The 19,185-nt window shown below is 34.3% G+C and overlaps 3 protein-coding genes across 6 annotated transcripts; 2 read left to right on the top strand and 1 right to left on the bottom strand.

Annotated features, from left to right (window-relative positions):
- Positions 1-574: 574 nt before the first annotated feature.
- Positions 575-5,369, top strand: LOC133699778 (pentatricopeptide repeat-containing protein At1g10270). Of its 2 annotated transcripts, XR_009843318.1 has the most exons (5): positions 575-1,143; positions 1,252-2,765; positions 3,032-3,987; positions 4,682-4,969; positions 5,084-5,369. XR_009843318.1 is itself a non-coding variant. In XM_062123236.1 (4 exons), the coding sequence occupies exons 1-4, from the start codon at positions 662-664 to the stop codon at positions 4,763-4,765; spliced, it is 3,036 nt and encodes a 1,011-aa protein (XP_061979220.1). In that variant the 5' UTR covers positions 575-661; the 3' UTR covers positions 4,766-5,369. The 2 variants fall into 2 exon arrangements, 1 of the variants encoding a protein (XP_061979220.1); XM_062123236.1 differs by having other exon boundaries at positions 4,682-5,369.
- Positions 5,370-6,927: 1,558 nt separating this feature from the next.
- Positions 6,928-10,168, bottom strand: LOC133698915 (glycosyltransferase BC10). The gene is made up of 2 exons (XM_062122024.1): positions 9,096-10,168; positions 6,928-8,041 (listed from the first exon to the last, which is right to left on the bottom strand). The coding sequence occupies exons 1-2, from the start codon at positions 9,630-9,632 to the stop codon at positions 7,400-7,402; spliced, it is 1,179 nt and encodes a 392-aa protein (XP_061978008.1). The 5' UTR covers positions 9,633-10,168; the 3' UTR covers positions 6,928-7,399.
- Positions 10,169-13,571: 3,403 nt separating this feature from the next.
- On the top strand, positions 13,572-17,841 carry LOC133698775 (RNA pseudouridine synthase 3, mitochondrial). 3 transcript variants are annotated; one of them, XM_062121833.1, is made up of 9 exons: positions 13,572-14,038; positions 14,117-14,201; positions 14,294-14,463; positions 14,735-14,782; positions 14,877-14,957; positions 15,797-15,913; positions 16,031-16,132; positions 16,264-16,422; positions 17,294-17,841. In XM_062121833.1, the coding sequence occupies exons 1-9, from the start codon at positions 13,727-13,729 to the stop codon at positions 17,666-17,668; spliced, it is 1,449 nt and encodes a 482-aa protein (XP_061977817.1). In that variant the 5' UTR covers positions 13,572-13,726; the 3' UTR covers positions 17,669-17,841. The 3 variants fall into 3 exon arrangements, with proteins under 3 accessions (XP_061977817.1, XP_061977818.1, XP_061977819.1); XM_062121834.1 differs by having other exon boundaries at positions 13,573-14,038; positions 14,117-14,185; positions 14,305-14,463; XM_062121835.1 differs by having other exon boundaries at positions 13,971-14,038; positions 14,117-14,185.
- The last annotated feature ends 1,344 nt before the right edge of the window (positions 17,842-19,185 follow it).

Here is a 19,185-nt window from a genome sequence, read left to right as displayed (position 1 = left end):
CGTTACAGTTAAATCTAATATTTTTAGTCTTTAAATTTTTTAATATTTTTTTTATGAAAATAAAAAATAAACCCGGTAGCATGAGCCCTATCTAATAGATTTCTATTTAGTAATAGAGGGATGAGATGATCCCATATTAAATTAATAAATGAAGATATATTGAGCTCAAATGTAGCTTAAATGTAAACATCAACTCACCACTCAAGACACCTGTAAAATTCAAACATAAGGCAACATTTTATGGGATAAAAGAGTGATTATTTTTTAAAATGATTTTTATTTTAAAATATATTAAAATAATATTTATTTTATTTTTTAAATTTTATTTTTAACATCAACACATTAAAACGATCTAAAAACACTATAAGAAAATAATTTGAAATAAATTTTTTTTTCAAATATACTCTAAGAAAAATAACAAAAAAATAAAAAATAAAAACCTTCTAAAATCAACCTTTTTGTGGGCTAATTTTACTTGTTATTGTTGAATTTATTTAAGAAACAAGCGAACGACATGACACACAGTGGCGTGTTAATCCCACTTGATGTTAAATCCTCACTTCAGAGTTCAGGGTTTAAGCACTCCTCTCTGCCCCTTCTCCTTCCACTTTTGGGTTTAATTCCGCTTTCACAAAATTCAAACCCCTCACAAAAAAAAAAAATGTCCCTCCATCTCCTCCTCCTTCGCCGCTCCTCTTCCACTCTAACAACCACCAATCATCCTCTACTACGAGCTCTCCACCACCTCATTCTCTCTCCCCTCCATCATATCCCAAACCCTAACCCTCCAATTTCCACCACCCCACTCCTGCCATCATCTCGCACGTTCTCCTTTTCCTCAGCCGAAGAAGCCGCCGCAGAACGTAGAAGAAGAAGGCGCCGCCTCCGAATCGAACCTCCACTCCAAGCAATGCAACGCAACCCGAACCCTCCCCCTCGTGACCCCAACGCTCCTCGCCTCCCTGACTCCACAAGCGCATTAACTGGTAATCGCCTTAACCTCCACAATCGAGTCCAATCCCTAATCCGCGCTTTCGATCTCGACACGGCATCCCATGTTGCTCGTAATTCTGTTTATTCACGTACTCGCCCCACTGTTTTTACTTGCAACGCCATCATAGCTGCTATGTATCGCGCCAAAAGGTACATTCTTTGATTAGAGTGTAAATAAATTGTGAGCATTTTCTTTGTAAGTTGTTGTTTTGAATGTAATTTGTGATGTCGAATTATTGTATTGTGATTGATATGCAGATATGACGATGCGATTGCGCTGTTCAAGTTCTTTTTTGAACAACATCATATAGTGCCTAATGTTGTTTCATACAATAATTTGATTAATGCACATTGCGATGAGGGGAGAGTTGATGTGGGGCTTGAGGTTTATAGGCGTATAATTGAGATAGCCCCGTTTTCACCGTCTTCAGTGACTTATAGGCATTTAACTAAAGGGTTGATTGATGCTGGGAGGATGGAGGATGCGGTTGCTTTGTTGAGGGAGATGTTGGTTAAAGGGCATGGTGCGGATTCGTTGGTTTATAATAATGTGATCAAAGGGTTTTTGGAGTTGGGGAATTTGGAGAAGGCTGATGAGTTCTTCAATGAGTTGAAAGAGAGGTGTCTGGTTTATGATGGAGTGATTAATGCCACGTATATGGATTGGTGGTTTAAACAAGGGAAGGATAAGGAGGCTATGGAAAGTTACAAGTCTTGGCAGGATAGGAATTTTAAGGTGGTACCAGCAACATGTAATACCATTTTGGAGGTTCTAGTTAAATATGGGAAGAAAGAGGCTGCATGGGCTTTGTTTGAGCATATGCTGGATAACCATACCCCACCGACCCACCAAGGTGTAAATTCAGATACATTTAATACAATGGTGAATGAGTGCTTTAGGGAAGGGGAGTTTGAGGAGGCAATTAATACATTTAAAAAGGCAGGGACAAAGCCTGGATCTAAGCCTTTTCAAATGGATGTTGCGGGGTACAACAACATTATCGCAAGGTTTTGCGAGAATGGGATGATGAAGCAGGCGGAGGAGTTCCTTGCAGCATTATCTGCCAAATGCTTGACTCCTGATGTCACGACTTTTAGGACATTAATCGATACATATTTGAAGATGGAGGAGATTGATGATGTTTTGAGAATGTTCAATAAAATGGCAGATGCTGGTTTGAGGGTGGTGGCAAGCTTTGGGACTAGAGTGTTTGGTGAGTTGATTAAGAATGGCAAGGCAGTGGAGTCTGCAGAGATTTTGACCAAAATGGGAAACAAAGATCCAAAACCAGACTCCTCAATCTATGATGTTGTGGTTAGGGGGCTTTGTAATGCTGGTGCACTTGACATGGGCAAGGATATCGTCGACCAAATGATGAAATATGGTGTTGGTGTTCCACCTGTATTGAAGGATTTTGTACTTGAGGTTTTTGAAAATGCTGGACGGGGTAGTGAGGTTAAGAGTGTTTTGGATCAAAGTAAGTGGATTAACAATTCAAGACCTGCTTATCCAAGACAGCCTCAAAGTCAACATGAACCTACTCAAATGGCAAGTGGGTGGCCATTAGGGCCTTCTCCATTGATGGGAAAATCAATTTCAGGTGAACCTCAGATTTCAAGATCACAGTCCTTTGGAGTCCATCCAATGTCAAGACAAACACAATTAGGATCTCCTCAGATGACTGGGCAGCTGCCACTAGGTTCTCATAATAGGCAACAGCCATCAGAATTCCACAATATGGATCAACAACAGCCATCAAAACCTTACCAAGGTAGTGACTATCCAATTGAAGATTTAACTTTTATTGTCATGTTATTTTCCTTTTTGTTGTTGTATTATGAATAGTGATCTATTTATTTATCTTACTTTATTCTGTTTTTTATTTTTATTTGTTGTTCGTAATTTTTAACTTTTTTTTAAAAATGTAATTCTTTTGTTTTCCTTAAATCTCTTTGAATGCTACTCATTTCAGCTACAACGAATTATGTTCATTCTGTTTCTTTAATCATTGATTGATATTGGCAACTACAATGGCAGGGCAACAATCTTCATGGTCTTCTCAAGCAGGAGGCCAGCATCCACCATGGTCTCCTCAAACAGCAGGCCAACAGCTATCGTGTTCTTCTCAAACAGGAGGTCAACAGCCGTCATCATGTTCTTCTCAAACTGGACCGCAGCTGTCACATTCTTCTCAAACAGGCCAGCATCCTCCATGGTCCTCTCGAGCAGGAGGCCAGCAGCCATCATGGTCCTCTCGAGCAGGAGGCCAGCAGCCATCTTGGTCCCCTCAAACAGGAGGCCAGCAGCCATCTTGGTCCTCTCAATCAGGAGGCCAGCAGCCATCTTGGTCCTCTCAAACAAGAGGACAGCAGCAATCATGGTCCTCTGATAGGGGAGGGCATCAGCCATCATGGTCCTCTGAAACTGGGGGACAGCAGGCATTAGGGTCCAGTAATATGGAACATCAGCCACCAGGAACCTCTCATATGATTAAATGCCATCCAAATGAATCTCCACAGATGTCAGGACAGGCAACTTTTCAATCCTCACAGAATGGTGGACAATATTCCTACGGGTCACCTTCAGTGGTCAGAAACCATCCTGTAGGATCCTCACCAGATGCACCTTTTCAATCCTCACAGAATGGTGGACAATATTCTTACGGATCACCTTCAGTGGTCAGAAACCACCCTGTAGGATCCTCACCAAATGCACCTTTTCAATCATCACAGAATGGTGGACAATATTCTTACGGATCACCTTCAGTGGTCAGAAACCACCCTGTAGGATCCTCACCAAATGCACCTTTTCAATCCTCACAGAATGGTGGACAATATTCTTACGGATCACCTTCAGTGGTCAGAAACCATCCTGTAGGATCCTTACCAAATGGAGGACAATATTCTAATGGATCACCTTCAGTGGTCAGACACCATCCTGTAGGATCCTCTCAGATGGCTGGACAACAACAAGGGGAAGACAACCAGCAGCAGGTAACAGCTTGAATCCTTGATATGAAATCCTCTCTGCTCATTGTTTTAATTTTTGTTTGGACAGAAAATTCTAGATCATTGTTGTTGCTGAGTAGATATTGCTCATTGAGGGGAAGTCATACCTCCCCTATTTGTACCAAATCCTTAGACAAGACCCTGGGAAAGGATTTAGCAGTAAATTTGTCACTTTTAGATGGAGTTTCAATCCGGCCTCGCCAGCCTCTTTTGTTTCAGACTTCAGACAATTATCCATCTGAAAAGGAATTGCAGATGGATTTGATTTCCTCTGTGTTCCCTTAACAAAGTCAAACTTCACTGAAAGTAATTATTTCGAGATTATGTGCAAATAGCAAGAAAGACAGTTAAAACATTGTGCTAATTCATTTTCAGTACACTTGTTTTGTCTGCTCTTCTAACATTTGGTTCATTTATCTTTCTGTAATTTGTTTGTAGTTGACCATAACCATGTTTATAAATATAGCATACAGAATGGTGTATCTACAAACCTCTGTAGAAATTTTATATAATTTGTCATTCACTTCAAAATCTGTTAGTGTAGATGTGCATGCTTAGATTCTCTTAGGTGTTGTGGAAAGTGACCTAAATTTGGTCTGGCTGTTCTTGTATGTTTCCTGGATATTAGATTATATTCCCTCATGCTACTTATATTGTAATGGTTCTTCTTCTGTGCCAGCCAAATGGACCTTCAGATATGGCTGAACAACATTCATCGGGAGCCCTTGAATGGCAACACAGCCACCAGCAGGCAGCAGCATGATTCCAGGAACGGAGTGACTTGATAAATTTCCTGGTTCTTTCAGGGATTGATCTTGAGTTGGGACAGGAATGCTACATCATCGATATATGTGCAGGGATTGTCCCTGGTTGCTAGTTTCACTTGCAAGCATAAATGGTAGAAGTGCCACTATGCGTTTAGGAAGTGCTTAATGCATGAGTCTTATACGATGATCAATTATTCTTGGTACTTTTTGACCCTTTATATTTATTAAAGATATCCCATTGATTAGTCAACGTTAATCTACCTGACTAGTGCTAGAGAGACTCTTGTGTAATAATCATCCATGTAAATTTGCAGGTCATCAGGTGAATTGTGCGGCCACTGAATATCATAACAGTTAACTAAACAATTTTGAACCTGTTTCATTAGCTTATGGGAGGGTTAATTTCTCTTTTTTTCTGAATTCATACTACGGAATGTGGGATCATTGGATGTGATGCTCTCCCAAAGTTGCTTCACAGCACTTGAACGCTCTTTGCTTGATGTATTCTCCTTAATGTTATTCTACACCCCATAAAACGATATAAATGTATTGGCTTGCATATGGAATTAATGTGATGTAAATGTAATGGTTTATTGGCTTGATGTATTTTCCTTAATGTTATTCTCAGCATCAATTGCTGACATCCGTCTCCATTTCACCTCCTGCAGAATGAAAACCAAAAAGTTACAAAGTTCATAGAGATTGTTATAAGACCATATCAGTGTGCGCGCGTGTAGCCCAGATGCATATTTTCAGTATATACAGAGACACCTGGCTCGGATCTGCCTTCCATGGAACTACGAGTCTTCAGATACCTTGATCTTGTACCTTGGATGTGCATGGACATAAATAGAGTAAAGTTTATTCTAATTATAGTCTAGTATAATAGAGTCAACGTTTAGGTGTTTTTTTTTTTTGGACTCAAATGGCATCGTTATTAGTTTATTTTTCATAAAAAATCATAACCTGGGATAACTCACTTACCCTTAGGTCAACTCGCAAGCCAGCTCACCAGGTCTTGAGCCGAGTAAACTTCTAAATTAGGTCTTATAACTATATACTTGTAACCTTTAGAAAACCTCTCCAACAATGGCGACATTGGCAATGGCCCTCTAGCCAAAAAAACAAAAAAATTCAAAGCCACTTTAGGCACTCTATCAAGGGGATAGTCTTCCTTGTATGGATGGCATCAAAGAGGCAGTCCACAAAGTTCTTCATCAGTTGTTGAAAGAATTAAGAGAAAACAATAATTTTGAAACCAAATCAAGTAAATAAAACATTTAAGGAAAAAAACATCATTTGATATTATGGTATTTTTTCTATATTTTCTTAGTCATCATCATTAACATACATATTTGTATGGATTTATAAATCAATCAATTTCCTAGAATATTAATAATTTTATGGTGATGGTAATAAAAGAGAATTGAAGGTAGAAAAAAAAGGGGGGTTTGTGGTGATTGAAGGAGGTAGATTACTTATTGTTAGAAATATCTAGAGTATCGAGAGATCTTTTGAATAAAAAAATAAAAGAAATGAAGGTAATATAAAAAAACAACATGGAAAATAAATTGATTTGAACTAGTGATAAAATATCCCATCCCATCATGTAAATTTAATTTATTTTCAATTAATTCAATTTAAACGTTATGGTTAAATTTAATTTTAATAGTGAATTTATTTCAAATATGCTCTTAATAATTTTTTTATTATTTATCTTGATTTCAGTATTATCATGTAGGATAATAAGTCATATTTTTTATTATTTTTTCTTGATAATATTTAATTTAATAATTATTTGCATGAATATAGAGTTTTAATCATTCTTTTATGTATCATCATCAGTTCATCCGATTTTCTACATTTTGAGAAGAGTCAAAACCTACTCTAACATAATTCATTGCACAAGAGAGAAAATTATATCACTAGTGATGTTTCAAAGAACTTGCCATCTTAAAAATATATTTTAACTCGGAGTTTTCAATACATTCATGAAACACATGATTGATTGACTAGTTTAACACAAGGAAACGCATTTGCTAACATAATTTCAAGAAAGAATAAAATGTATTGATAAGTTGTCACTAGAAACTTGTATGTCTAGAGCACCTAAATCATATGTAACAAGAACAAGTTCATCTAAGCAATAAGAGATCAATCAACATTCAAGTGTGCCTTTCGCATTATTATTGGAATAAATGCAGAAAAAATTATTAAATTATGTGGTGTTGCTGCTTTTCTTTGAAAAGCTGCCTAGTGTTGTCACAAAAATGTGTGGAACAAATTGTAATTTCCTCAATGGTCAAAAACCCCAATGCTCTAAGAAAACTAACTGTACAACGTCCCCAAACCAAAACTTTTTGGAGAGCTGTGAGAGCAGCCTCACCAATGCACAGCAGCCCCACCAATGACTGAGTGCACGTTTGGGAATCAATAATTTGATTGTGGTTGTAGCTTTTAGCTGTGGCTTTTAGGTGTTTATATCACAGCTTCTTTCATGTTTTATTTGCAGAAGCTACAATTTGTAGCTTTTTAAAAGCCACAACCACAACTTTCCCAAACTTTCCCAAACGGACTTTAGAATGCTATAGAAATGATATCTTAACTCTTCCAAGATATGAAAAGGAAAATTAAAATCCCATTACCGTCGAGGTTTGGTTAAGCAAAGGAACCAACGCACTTGGAGCGAATTTCCGAGCAAAGAGGTAACAAACAGATGTCATCTCTGAATTATAGGAACATTGATTCCCTTTGTTCCGAATGGACTGTATAAAGCCTTCTGTAATATCGATACCATCATATGTCGGTGGGTGTGGTGCAATGATTGACCAATCAACCCATGTCACAGTCCGATTCGCATTAAGTGACCCATGGAACATGTTCAAGTAAGTAGGAATGTAATGCTCGTCAGGATAGCATGCAGGCCTACAATATTTCTTGAAGATGGTGTGGTACTTGGTGTCTGAAACTAAATAAACAGCCAGATCTCGTTGGATCTCAAACCATTGTGACCCTTTCCTCCATTGATACAGGTGAATATCAGGAAGCATTTTCTGGTTGTAACGACCACGTGCATAGCGGGTAGGTGCATCATATGACTCAACAAAGCTGTGTTTTGAACGAATGAGATACTTGTAGACAATAGAGAATTTGTAGATTGGGATGCAGCTCTCAGACAGGAGAACAAAACGTTCATTTGAGAAATCCAACAGGGCATTGGCTAGAAGGCGCTTCTCAGCATCAACCATTGATATTGATCCCCATTCAACATCCTGGTGAGAGGAAAAATGAATAAATTCATAAGCAAATACAAAATGCAAATCATGTGCGCATCGCTTCTATCAGATACAAAGTGTGCATGGGAGAACATAGGTGCATTTGTCAAACAAACAAAGGCAATGCTCTGTTTGCAGATAACACAAAGCTAATAACACAGCAATAGCTAGTCCATAACAAACAATTAGTTTCCAGTAACTACAGGATTTCTTCATAAAAGAAACAACCATCAACCATAAATATTTTTTTGGTAAGAATGCATCTTATTAAGCTAACCACTGTGACTGTAGAGTAAATAACTGCAGAAAGCTTCCAATATCACTTTTTCATATGAATGCAAACTGGCAGACTAATCAACTGCATGCTTTTATATGCTGGCAAGTATCTGTACTGAGCAATAGCATTCATGTATGTGATAATTCGCTTATCATGCACTTTAGCGAAGAGATGCTCCATGCAAAATCCATAGAGTAATTTGACAAGGAAGAAAATGATATGCATGATTTCATGAGCGGCCCATTCAATCTTCAAATTGATGTTTAGTGTGATCCTGATAATTTATTACGCTGTTAAATTCTTAAGAAACAGCAGTAAGATGGCAACGAGTGAAATGGTCCAACTGAAAGGTGATCAATCATATGGTTGTTTTACTCAGACTTGTGCAACACACATGTCCAACACATTATAAGAGATAGTTCTTGTCAGAAATGGTCCAAAGATTCACCAAGCTTCCATCTACATATTAATCCATCAACCATCCCAAAATAGTGAAAAATATAGCACTAGAACAATGAGAAGGGTGTGTATCTATACAAATCGAGCGCATGCGTAAAGAGAGGAATTGTGAAAAATCCATCAACAAACTTTCTCCAGAAAGGACATTCACATGCAAATTCATTAGGAATCTGAACCTATCCAATTCAATTTAGAAAGACATTACATCTGCGGCATCCATATCATGGCAATGTCAAGTATATTTCCAATGGATATCAGAATAAGCAAGAATAAAGAATTGCCATAACCTAAAAACCATCTGATTTTGGTTCATACCTTACTTGGAATCTTTCTTCCATAGAATGGAGAATCAGTGGAAACATTGAGCTCATAATCTTCAGGAGTATGGACATAAATGGAGAAATACCCGGCATGACCCCTAAAGAACCTCTCCCACAAAGGCAACAGAGGCAAAGGCCCTCTAGTCAAAAACATGAAAGCAACTTTAGGCACTCTATCAAAGGGATACCCTTTCTTATATGGCAACAAAGAAGCCCTCCAAAGGACCTCGTCATCAGTCATCCTATGAGTCAAATTGTCTGGATGAACAAACCCCTCCATACTCAAACAATCAACCTTCTCACAAGTCCTCAAAATCGTACAATTATCATCAGAGATCTTAGGAGAAGCAATGTTGTTAGTGAAAGTTAACTGTGCTAGCGAATCAAAGTATCGGTTGATGTGAGGACTTGTAGCTATGCCTATGATTATACCAGCAACAAAAATAACCAGCAATGACAACATTTGAACCAGTTGAAGCAAACCGATGTGCTTTTCTGGTGCATCTTCTCTGTCCCATCTATTCCTTGCCATCTATAAAGTTTCTCACTTTTCATTCAAAGAAACCAAAAGGCCAACTAATTTTCTTCCTCGATCAGAGTTGAACTCTTCCACGGCAAAACCGTCAACAAACGATCCAGAGACTATAACTTTCAGCGATGGTCAATGAAAACAAGGAAAACCCACCAACTAAAACACTGATTAAACCCCAAAAATCAAAGATCAAGAAATTCAAGAGATGGGTTCTGAAATTAGAAACAAGTGCAGGAAGATCAAACAAAAAAACAAAAGAAAAATCAGGTCTTTGAGATCAAACCCAGATGAGAAAGTCAAAGAAAAGCAAAAGAATCGAAATCACTGTAAAAAGAAATTATTTGAGGGAGATTTATAGGTTAGTGTTACTGCGGAAAGTAATGTGCTGAGGTTGAAAACGATTTGTCGTTTGAAGGGAGAAAGACCGGGAGAATCTGAGTGTTTGTTGTAATTGTATTGGTGGAGACAGGAGAGAAAAGAAAAGAGGAAAGGAACCAGGAAAGAGAGAGACAAAAACGACAGACAATTGTGTTTTTCGGTTGTGTTTTGTGCTGCTTGTATTTGTAAGTTATTACGGTTAAAAAGATTATTTGTTCTCTTGAAAGTAGTTTTATTTAGGAAAATAATTTATAAAAAATGATAAATAAATAAATAATATTTTTTTTGTTAGAAAGAGGAAAACGTTTTTCTAGTAAAAATATTTATTTTTTAAGTTGACTGAAAATCATTTTCGATTTATTAATTTTTTTAAAAGTTCATAAAACATAGAAAAGTTTGAAAATTAATTTCAAAAAAACTATTTTTCATGTAACAAACAAAAAGAAAAAGGCCTATGCTCTTTGTTTTTATATAAAAAAAAGCTCTCTTTTCTATTTTTAAAAATCCAACAACAAATATTATTAATTTCTTAAAACATAAAAGAAATACAATTATATTTGCAAATAAGTGTGTGTTTCACAAAGCAGTGGATGGTGCTTTTATAAGAATGTTTTTAAATTAAAAATATATTAAGATAATATTTTTATATATATTTTTTCTTTTAGACATTAAAATCATCAATTTGATGTTTTTTTAAGAGAAAAATAATTTGAAAAGCAAGTTGAATCACAAAAACAAAAACAACTTAAATAAAAAAAACATATAAAAATATATTACATGTACTATTCTCATACTAGAAAGAATTGATTTAGCTGTTATAACTCTTTTTTATTTTTTAGATTCAAGCTTAAAATTTGCATTTACTAAGAAATGTCTACAAAAAATCTCGGAGGATTAGTTAAGATGCGTGTAAACTAGTCCGAACATCTAAAACTAAAAAAAAAACAAAAGAATGTCCATGAAACAAAATTATTTTTAGATAACTTGTAAATTGACTCCATTAATAAAAAAAATTCAACTAATTTATATAATTCTTTTGCAAGTTGTTTACATGTATAACATTTTATTTATTTATTATCTTTTTTATTATAGAATCCAATGATTTATAGAAAGAAAAATGTAATATAGCCTATATATGCAATATATGAAAACAAATGTAATTAGTGGTTGCTTGGAAATGTTATCATTCAAATCTAGCATGTATCCATCCACCCATTCAGGTTCATCCAACTAGAGAGCTTCCCTGATGGCAATTGCTTTCATATTAGCAACACTGTCCACAAAACCAGCTTTTGATGCAATGAAAGAATAATACAAAGGTGTTTGGTTAGAGAAACAAAAATAAAAATAAAATAAATATGTTTCTTAAATAGTTTTATAATGAATTTAGCTTTATTTATTAATGCGATTAACCATGTGGTTGACCGTATTAATAAACATACGAGAGTATGGTAGATATTATCTTTTAAAATATTTTTTACTTGAAAATATATTAAAATAATAATATTTTATAATTTTTTAAAATTTATTTTATATTAACACATTAAAACAACAAAAAAAAACACTAAAAAATAATTTAATATAAAAAATATTCAAATTTTAATAAAAAAGCAAGTTGCATCGCAACTCTAAACAAAAACTTTATACTTTTTCAAAACAAAGAGGTAAAAGAGAAGTCTTCACTCAAAAAATAATTTTAAAAAAATTTATTTTTTTTTATTTTTTTTAAGTTAATATTTTTTTGTGTTTTTAAATTATTTTAATATGCTGATATCAAAAATAATTTTTATAAAAATAAAAAATATTATTTAAATATATTTTCAAGTAAAAAATATTTTTTTTTATAATTATGAATATCCAAGTTAGTTTATATTTGTTTTAATTAATTTTTTTAAATTTAAATAAAAAATATTTTAAAAAATAAATACTATCACGTGACATCTAATCTCCAGCGGCCTGCCATCGGTGACATTCCAATACCGCACCCTAAAAACTCCATGAGCTGTGCATTGGCCAAGTCAACCTCCAGCTTCGGATTTGGAAGACAACCTCCAGCTTCGGATTTGGAAGAGCACCATTGCTAACAACATCTTTTCAACATGTCAACTTGTTGAGGCAAAGACTTAAAGGAGAGTTCACGTCTTAAGATAACGGGTACAGATAACATATATTAACAAAAGTATTATTTATTGGAATAATATTTTTTTAAAAAATCTAGTAGTTAACTTTATATTTACTTATAATTTATTATTTTATGAAACTATCTCAATTTCATGATTTATATTACAAGTTTTGTAAGCTAACTCGGTTGACTCGAGTTTTTTTGTTATTTTTTATAATTTATTTTTTTCAATTTTATTATTTAGAAATTGGATTAATTAAAAATTAAATTTCATAAATTATTTTAATTTACTTTCTATGAAGTTATTATCATTTCACAACTCAAGTCAAAGGTTTGACGAGTTAAACCTGTTGACTCGTTTTTTTTTTTTTTCTATTTTTTTTATTTCATCATTTAATATTGGATTGAGTTTCATAACTTGTTTTTATTGCTTTTTACTGAATTATTCTTGTCTCATGATCAATGTTTGACGGATTAACTAGAGTTGACTTAAATCTTTTTTGTATTTTTAATTTTCATTTTTCAATGAATTGAATTTAATATGTTTTTTTTATTTGCTTTATCCAAGGTTATTACAATTTCATGACTCGGATCATAAATCTTACATATTAATTCGGGTTGACTCGGTTTAATCCAGTATATTGTTGTCTCAGTATGTTAAAAATAACATCATCTTGAATTTTTTTAGTTAAACTATGTTTTTTTTTTAATTATTCGAGTTGTCTCTGAATCTATTAAGTTGATTGAGTCATATTAAATTAATTTTTATATAATTTATTTATTTTTTCTTGAAAATCTATTAATAATATATAAATATCTTTTGAACTTTTAAAAAAGTTGATCAAATTCAAAGCATAGCATGAGTAAGTAATGTAGTTAATATATTTAAGATATTATTTTTATATATTTTTAGTCAAAAATATACTTTAAAAACATCAAAACCTCGATTTTAAATGGTTGAGAAAATCATGTTAGTCCCGAAGTCAATTTTAATTGTCTCTTTTATGAAATCCTCGTTTAGGGTTTTGATATAGGCTCTTAAATAAAATTATATTTGATAAAATACAAAGTTTGATTATTTAAGAAAACACAAAAACAAAGAAAGAACAAGAAAAGGAAAAAAATATGAATTTTTATTTTCTTGTAATTTAATGGCTGAATAAATTTTATTATTCTTAAAAATAGTGTTTTTTTAAAGAAAAACTACAGTTCATATTTCTTAAGCATTTTTTATAATTTTAATTTCTGATTTTTTTATTCCTTAAGTATTTCAAAATTTTCTAACGGCTGAAGACTCTTGAGTTTTTTTGATTGAGCATCTACAAAAATATTGCGTCTTTAATTTAAAAAATTTAAGTTTTTTTTTAAATTAATTTCTCGTTTTTAAACCACCGTCCACGGCACCTTTTCCCTGCCACAAAACTAATAGAGGAAAGCCATGTCCTTCACAAAGTCAGTTTCTTTTCTAGGGTTTTGACAGAACCTCTCATATAATATTCTCCTTCACTGCAATACAAAGTTTGATTCTTCACAGAAGAAGAAAAAATGGGAAATGGGAAATCATGTTCACGTTCCTCTCTAGGGCTTCAATTCCATGCAAAGTAGTAGAAGGAGAAGGAAAAAAGGAATGTGGAGACAGAGAGTGTTAGTGTCATCTGGGGTGAGGCTGTATTCAAGAGTTGCGCCTCAGGTTGTCAGAGTGACAGCCAAGAATGTAGCCAAACTGGGTTCTCCAAAAGAGGGGCCAAAACCTCGTCAGCTGCTGTCCTTGCCCCCGTTTCCTGGTTTTCCTTTACCTGGAAAGAAGTCTCTTAATGCTTGTCATATCACTGCTATCAGCTGGGTCAAATATTATTTCGATGAAATCCAAGATTCTGTCATTCAGTCTCATTTTAACAAGTCCCTTGTGAGTATTTCTTTTAAACGTTTGCATTTCCTTCTGATTTTCTTTGTTGGGATATTTTGATTTATTGCCTTGCTTTAGGTTCAAATAGAGTGCCCCAGTTCTAGTGACTCTGTTGAAATGGAAGGGCTTGGAAAACCCATGAGAAAGGTTTGTTTAAATTTAGGTGGTGCTCGATTGTCAAAGCATTAGATTGATTATAATGAAGGTTTTTTGATGAATCCTTTATTCCATGTGAGTGAATGTTCTACAACACAGCTCGTGTGCAGATTAAGCCAAGTGATGTCATGGAAGTTGGGGCGAGAATTCATATTCCTGTATCAGTTGCTGAGACTGCAATTTCCAAGAGGTTTGATACCATACCAAGTGGAACTTTGTACCCAAATGCTGATGAGATAGAGTATTTGCAAAGGCTTGTCAAGTACAAGGCATGTTTAACTTGACTGCTTTTCTGTCTCTTCATGTTATTTTAGTGTGCAAACAAGTAGTTCTGATTCTAAATTGTTAAACGCCGGTTACTGCCTTATATTTGTTCCCTTTTGTGCTGCTTATGATTTTGCCAAAACTTCTTAATGTTTTGCCGGTGCTGCTTTTTGCTTGGTCGATGCCCATATACAAAGATGTTATGATGCGTTTGTGGTGTTTTTCCAAATATGTTTCTGTTTTAATTTTTTTAATTATTGTTTGGTGAATTTTTAGGACTCTGCTCTCCTTGTGCTAAATAAGCCGCCAAAGGTTCCAGTCAAGGTTAGAATCTTAAATCCCATTGTTTTCTTTAATTCTGGGTTGTCTCGGCATGTTTGGTTGCCATTGATTTATTTTCATAATGTAATGGCTTTAGGGAAACATGCCAATTCACAATAGCATGGATGCATTGGCAGCTGCAGCTTTGTCTTATGGTTATGATGAGGGTCCTAAATTGGTATGCTTCTAGTTCTAGATAATTGTGTTCATCTAGTCATTTATGTAGTTCAATCTGTGACCTTACATTTCAGTTTATCATGTTAATATTTGTAGGGATTCTTTTAAATTCGAGGACAATTGGGCAACATTTAATTGAATACTTGGTAGATGTGGTTGCATATCTAGGTTCAGGAGTTATACGATTCCATGTATAGCTCAGGGATCTGACACTGTACATGAAAAGATAATAGAATTTGGCTAATTCCTCCCTTGAGTAATATAGTTAAACAAATGAATTGATGTGTTTTATTTTCAGTGGGTAACTAACCTCCCCTGCCTTGAGGTTTAGAGGACCTATATACCTTTTGCACATGTGTATTTAAAGGTACCAAGGTTGTATTTAAAGTTAGAATTCCCTCCCTCTTGCTCGTGTTCATCACAAAAGGGCTGCAGGAGAGAATTTGTCATCTTGATTGATAAAAAAAGAAAAAGAAAGAAAACCAGTGGTCTGCCTGTCCCCTTTGATGTACTAATTTTTTTTAATTACTATAGTATTTATATATATGGATGCATGCATAAATATTTGCTTTATACTGTATTAGTGTATATGCAGTTAAATCTCTTGAACATTGTTGAGGCAGTATGAAATGGCATATTAATCCAGGAAACAATTTTGGGGGAGATAAATCGTGGACACCTTATCTTCTTGGGTTTCTTGGGTTAGGGCTTAGTGGATTTGGTGTTAAACCCTGCCTATTGCATGATGAAGCAAATTGTGGTCTTGGATTTGTTGTTGAATCACTCGCAGTCATCATAAATCTTCTAACTGAACATATTGTTTTCTCATACTTTCATCAGGTGCACCGACTTGACAGAGAGAGCAGTGGCCTCCTCTTAATGGGTCGAACAAAAGAAAGTATAGCTCATCTCCAGTTGTTATTTAGTTACATAAATAAAGCACAATCCAAGTGTCAGGTAAGTTGTGTTCATACAGCATGAGGGCAGTGAATGCTACTTACAGAACACAACATAGCAGATGGCTAAATGACTACATCCCTTTTCTTTGCTATGATATGCTTTGGGAAATTTTAGGCGTGGAATGATGCATGTGAGGCAACATATCAACGATACTGGGCATTGGTCATAGGCTCTCCAAAGGACAAGGAAGGCTTAATTAGTGCACGTCTTTCGAAGGTTCTCTCTCTCTCTCTCTGTGTTGGCACTAGCACATGCTTGCAGAATCACTGTGGAAACTGCAGATGGAATCTTATGAGACATCCAAGTACTTGACCTGTCTATTGTGTACCTGTTGCTACTGATTGTAGGTGCTTCTTGATGATGGGAAGACAGAGAGAGTTGTTTTGGCCCAGCATTCAAGCTTGGAACCGTCCCGAGAGGCTGTAACTGAATATCGAGTCTTAGGTCCTACAATAAATGGATGCTCATGGATCGAATTGCGTCCACTTACTAGTCGAAAGCATCAGGTAAGCCTCTTACTTGAGTACTCGCAAATTGAGTAAAGCTTCTTATACTCTTTTTTCAAGTCATGGGCGTGGGGTGGGTAGAAATCTAAAGGTGGAAGTGGTTTTATCTTAATTCCCAAAAGTGGCAAATTGAATTGGGATAATCTCAAAGTCAATTTTTTACTTGAAGGGTTGAAAACAAGGTGATGAAACCCCATCTTCACCAGAGAAGGGAGATGGGATGATGAGAACAACCTTTATCATGATGCCAACATGTGACCAAAAGACCGAACAGAATAGCATTTGGGTTACTAAATTCTAAAGTGGTAGAAAAGGCATAATGTACTGGCCACTAAGTTTATAAAGGTGTTCAGTTTCTGATGGCACAAAGGCACTCGTGTACCTGATGCAATCCATGCTTTGTTTGCACATGATAGCTGTTTGCAGATGTTAGTTGGCATATAGGCACACCTACAAAAATTTATATGGTTATCACCTTGAGCCTAGAGTACAAGAATGAATCTACAAAGAACAATCATTATGTTCTGGTTGATTTTCATCATTACTGTTTTTCTTTTATCAAAACAATTTATCCACCATTGCTTAATTTTACTTGCAACTACAATAGCAAACCACCATAAGGAAGAAATTTGGCGGTGTCAAATACTTGGTTTGTAATGTCAGTACCTACAATATTGAAATCAACCCAGTATGGGGGACATGTGTAAGAGATATAGAATGCCTGCTAACTTTTTGTTTCTATGGTGGTTTGACATCAGAATTTAGAAACATAATGGTTCTATTTATATCCACACATTCTTTTGTAAGTGTAATAAAGAATGAAGTATGGTTTTGCATCTGAAGAATTTCTGATTCTCTCTTCAATATACAGCTCCGCGTCCATTGTGCGGAAGCTCTCGGAACTCCAATTGTTGGTGATTATAAGTATGGGTGGTTTGTGCACCGGAGATGGAAGCAAATGCCTAGAATTGATATTGAACCATCTTCTGGGAAACCATACAAGTTACGGTGGCCAGAAGGTGTGGATATTCAAAAGGGAAGTGTCCTGGCAAAAGTCCCCTTATTGCATCTCCATTGCAGGGAACTCGTGCTCCCAAACATTGCAAAATTCCTTGATGTTTTGGATGGGAAATCAGAAAATGTGCATCCTGCACTTGGCACTAGACCAGACCTTCTAAGGTTTGTGGCATCGATGCCTTCCCACATGAAAATTAGCTGGAATCTGATGTCCTCCTACTTGGTATAACAAACATTTCAGCTGATTTCGTTAGTCATGTAAACCTGAAAAAGCTCAGAAGCGTTGGATATTTTAACTACTCTAGCCAGCCAGACGCTCAAGTAATTAAGCTGCTATATGTAGAGGATAAATTCTATAAATTAGGTCATCAGTAGTGAAAGATGGTTCCCAAATTTCATCCATGATGCATAAAGCTGCATTCTTTTTACCTTGTGTGTGTGTGAACCGGGAGACTAACTTCACATGAGAAGATTACAGAGATCAGATTGGGATGATGGCAAACTCATGATGTTCCAAAATTCAAGTATATAGATGATAGGTTATTTAGTATTTAGGACACTGGTTAATTAATATATCTAGATAGGAAGCTTTCTTCTCATTAGATCAGGGAACACCAAACTGATGGTGAAAGCTGATACATGCAAAAACAATCTCAAAGTCAGTATTTTGATGGAAAAAATAATAAATGACTTTAAAAAATTTTAAATTTAAAAATCAAAGGTGTTTGTTTTTGGATTTTAAGATAGTTAATATTTTTAAATATATGGAAGTTTTTTTTAAGCGATGAAAGTTTTAAATTCTTATCTGAATGATTTATAAGGTATTTATATTTTCTAAATTTTATTGTTTCGAGGGGAGAGAGATTAGAAAAACTATTGTTTTTTGTGGCATTAACGAGCTGAAATTTTGCATATTTTATTGATGAAAAATAAATATTTTTTATATATTATTAATGAGATGAGATGTATAGCAGGTATTTTAGAAGATATTTTATATATATATTATTCTTCTAAAATAAGAGAGATGATGATTTATTAGAAAGTTTTTTGGCTAAATAATTTGTTTAAAGGAAAATGAAAATTACTTTTCTTAATAACAAACTTGTTAAGATTACTTTAATTTTCTTAATAACAAACTTGTTAATTAATATATTACGTTTTCAATTCAAACTTATCCTTTACAAAATTAATTTATTTTCAAGTGATGTCATTCTCAATTCTATTATTGGATCGGCTATTTGTGCTGTCAAGAGAAAATCATATAAATTCGTGGGTCCCTATTAAAATAAAAATTGTCGGTCACTATTATTGTATCAATAATCTAAAAATAATATCCGGCATCAACAGTTACTATGTGACATGATTTCCTAGTTATAATAATATAAAAGGTCTTTTGAATTTCTAAATTTGATGCCGGCAAATAATAATAATAATTATTATTATTATTAAAACCTCAATTTAATCACGACCTTTTGTATATCCCTTTTAAATTATATGTAAAGCAACCTATTCTGACCAAATAATAATTTATAAAAAAGAATTTAGTTTTAATTACTTGTACACAACAAAGACCGTGTTCCTTGTTTAGGTTGCTTTGCTCTTTGCATATGTTGACTTCTTTAAATATTTTTTATTTGGTCTTGATTTGAGTGGTCTTGAATTTTTATTTGTGTGATTTGAATTATTTTTAAAATATTTTTTATTTAAAATCATATTAAATTGATTTTTTTATGATTTTAATAAGTT

The sequence above is a fragment of the Populus nigra genome, chromosome 7, assembly GCF_951802175.1.
Source record: "Populus nigra chromosome 7, ddPopNigr1.1, whole genome shotgun sequence".
Lineage (NCBI taxonomy): Eukaryota > Viridiplantae > Streptophyta > Magnoliopsida > Malpighiales > Salicaceae > Populus > Populus nigra.
This window is presented reverse-complemented; position numbering and strand designations above follow the sequence as displayed.

Coding starts and splice junctions, on each gene's coding strand:
- LOC133698915 (XM_062122024.1), bottom strand. CDS start 9,632: ATGGCAAGGAATAGATGGGACAGAGAAGATGCACCAGAAAAGCACATC. Junction 8,042..9,095: donor GAAGAAAGATTCCAAGTAAG/GTATGAACCAAA, acceptor TCCTCTCACCAG/GATGTTGAATGGGGATCAAT.
- LOC133698775 (XM_062121833.1), top strand. CDS start 13,727: ATGCAAAGTAGTAGAAGGAGAAGGAAAAAAGGAATGTGGAGACAGAGA. Junction 14,039..14,116: donor CTCATTTTAACAAGTCCCTT/GTGAGTATTTCT, acceptor GCCTTGCTTTAG/GTTCAAATAGAGTGCCCCAG. Junction 14,958..15,796: donor ATGATGAGGGTCCTAAATTG/GTATGCTTCTAG, acceptor TACTTTCATCAG/GTGCACCGACTTGACAGAGA.
- LOC133699778 (XM_062123236.1), top strand. CDS start 662: ATGTCCCTCCATCTCCTCCTCCTTCGCCGCTCCTCTTCCACTCTAACA. Junction 1,144..1,251: donor GCTATGTATCGCGCCAAAAG/GTACATTCTTTG, acceptor ATTGATATGCAG/ATATGACGATGCGATTGCGC. Junction 3,988..4,681: donor GGGAAGACAACCAGCAGCAG/GTAACAGCTTGA, acceptor CTTCTGTGCCAG/CCAAATGGACCTTCAGATAT.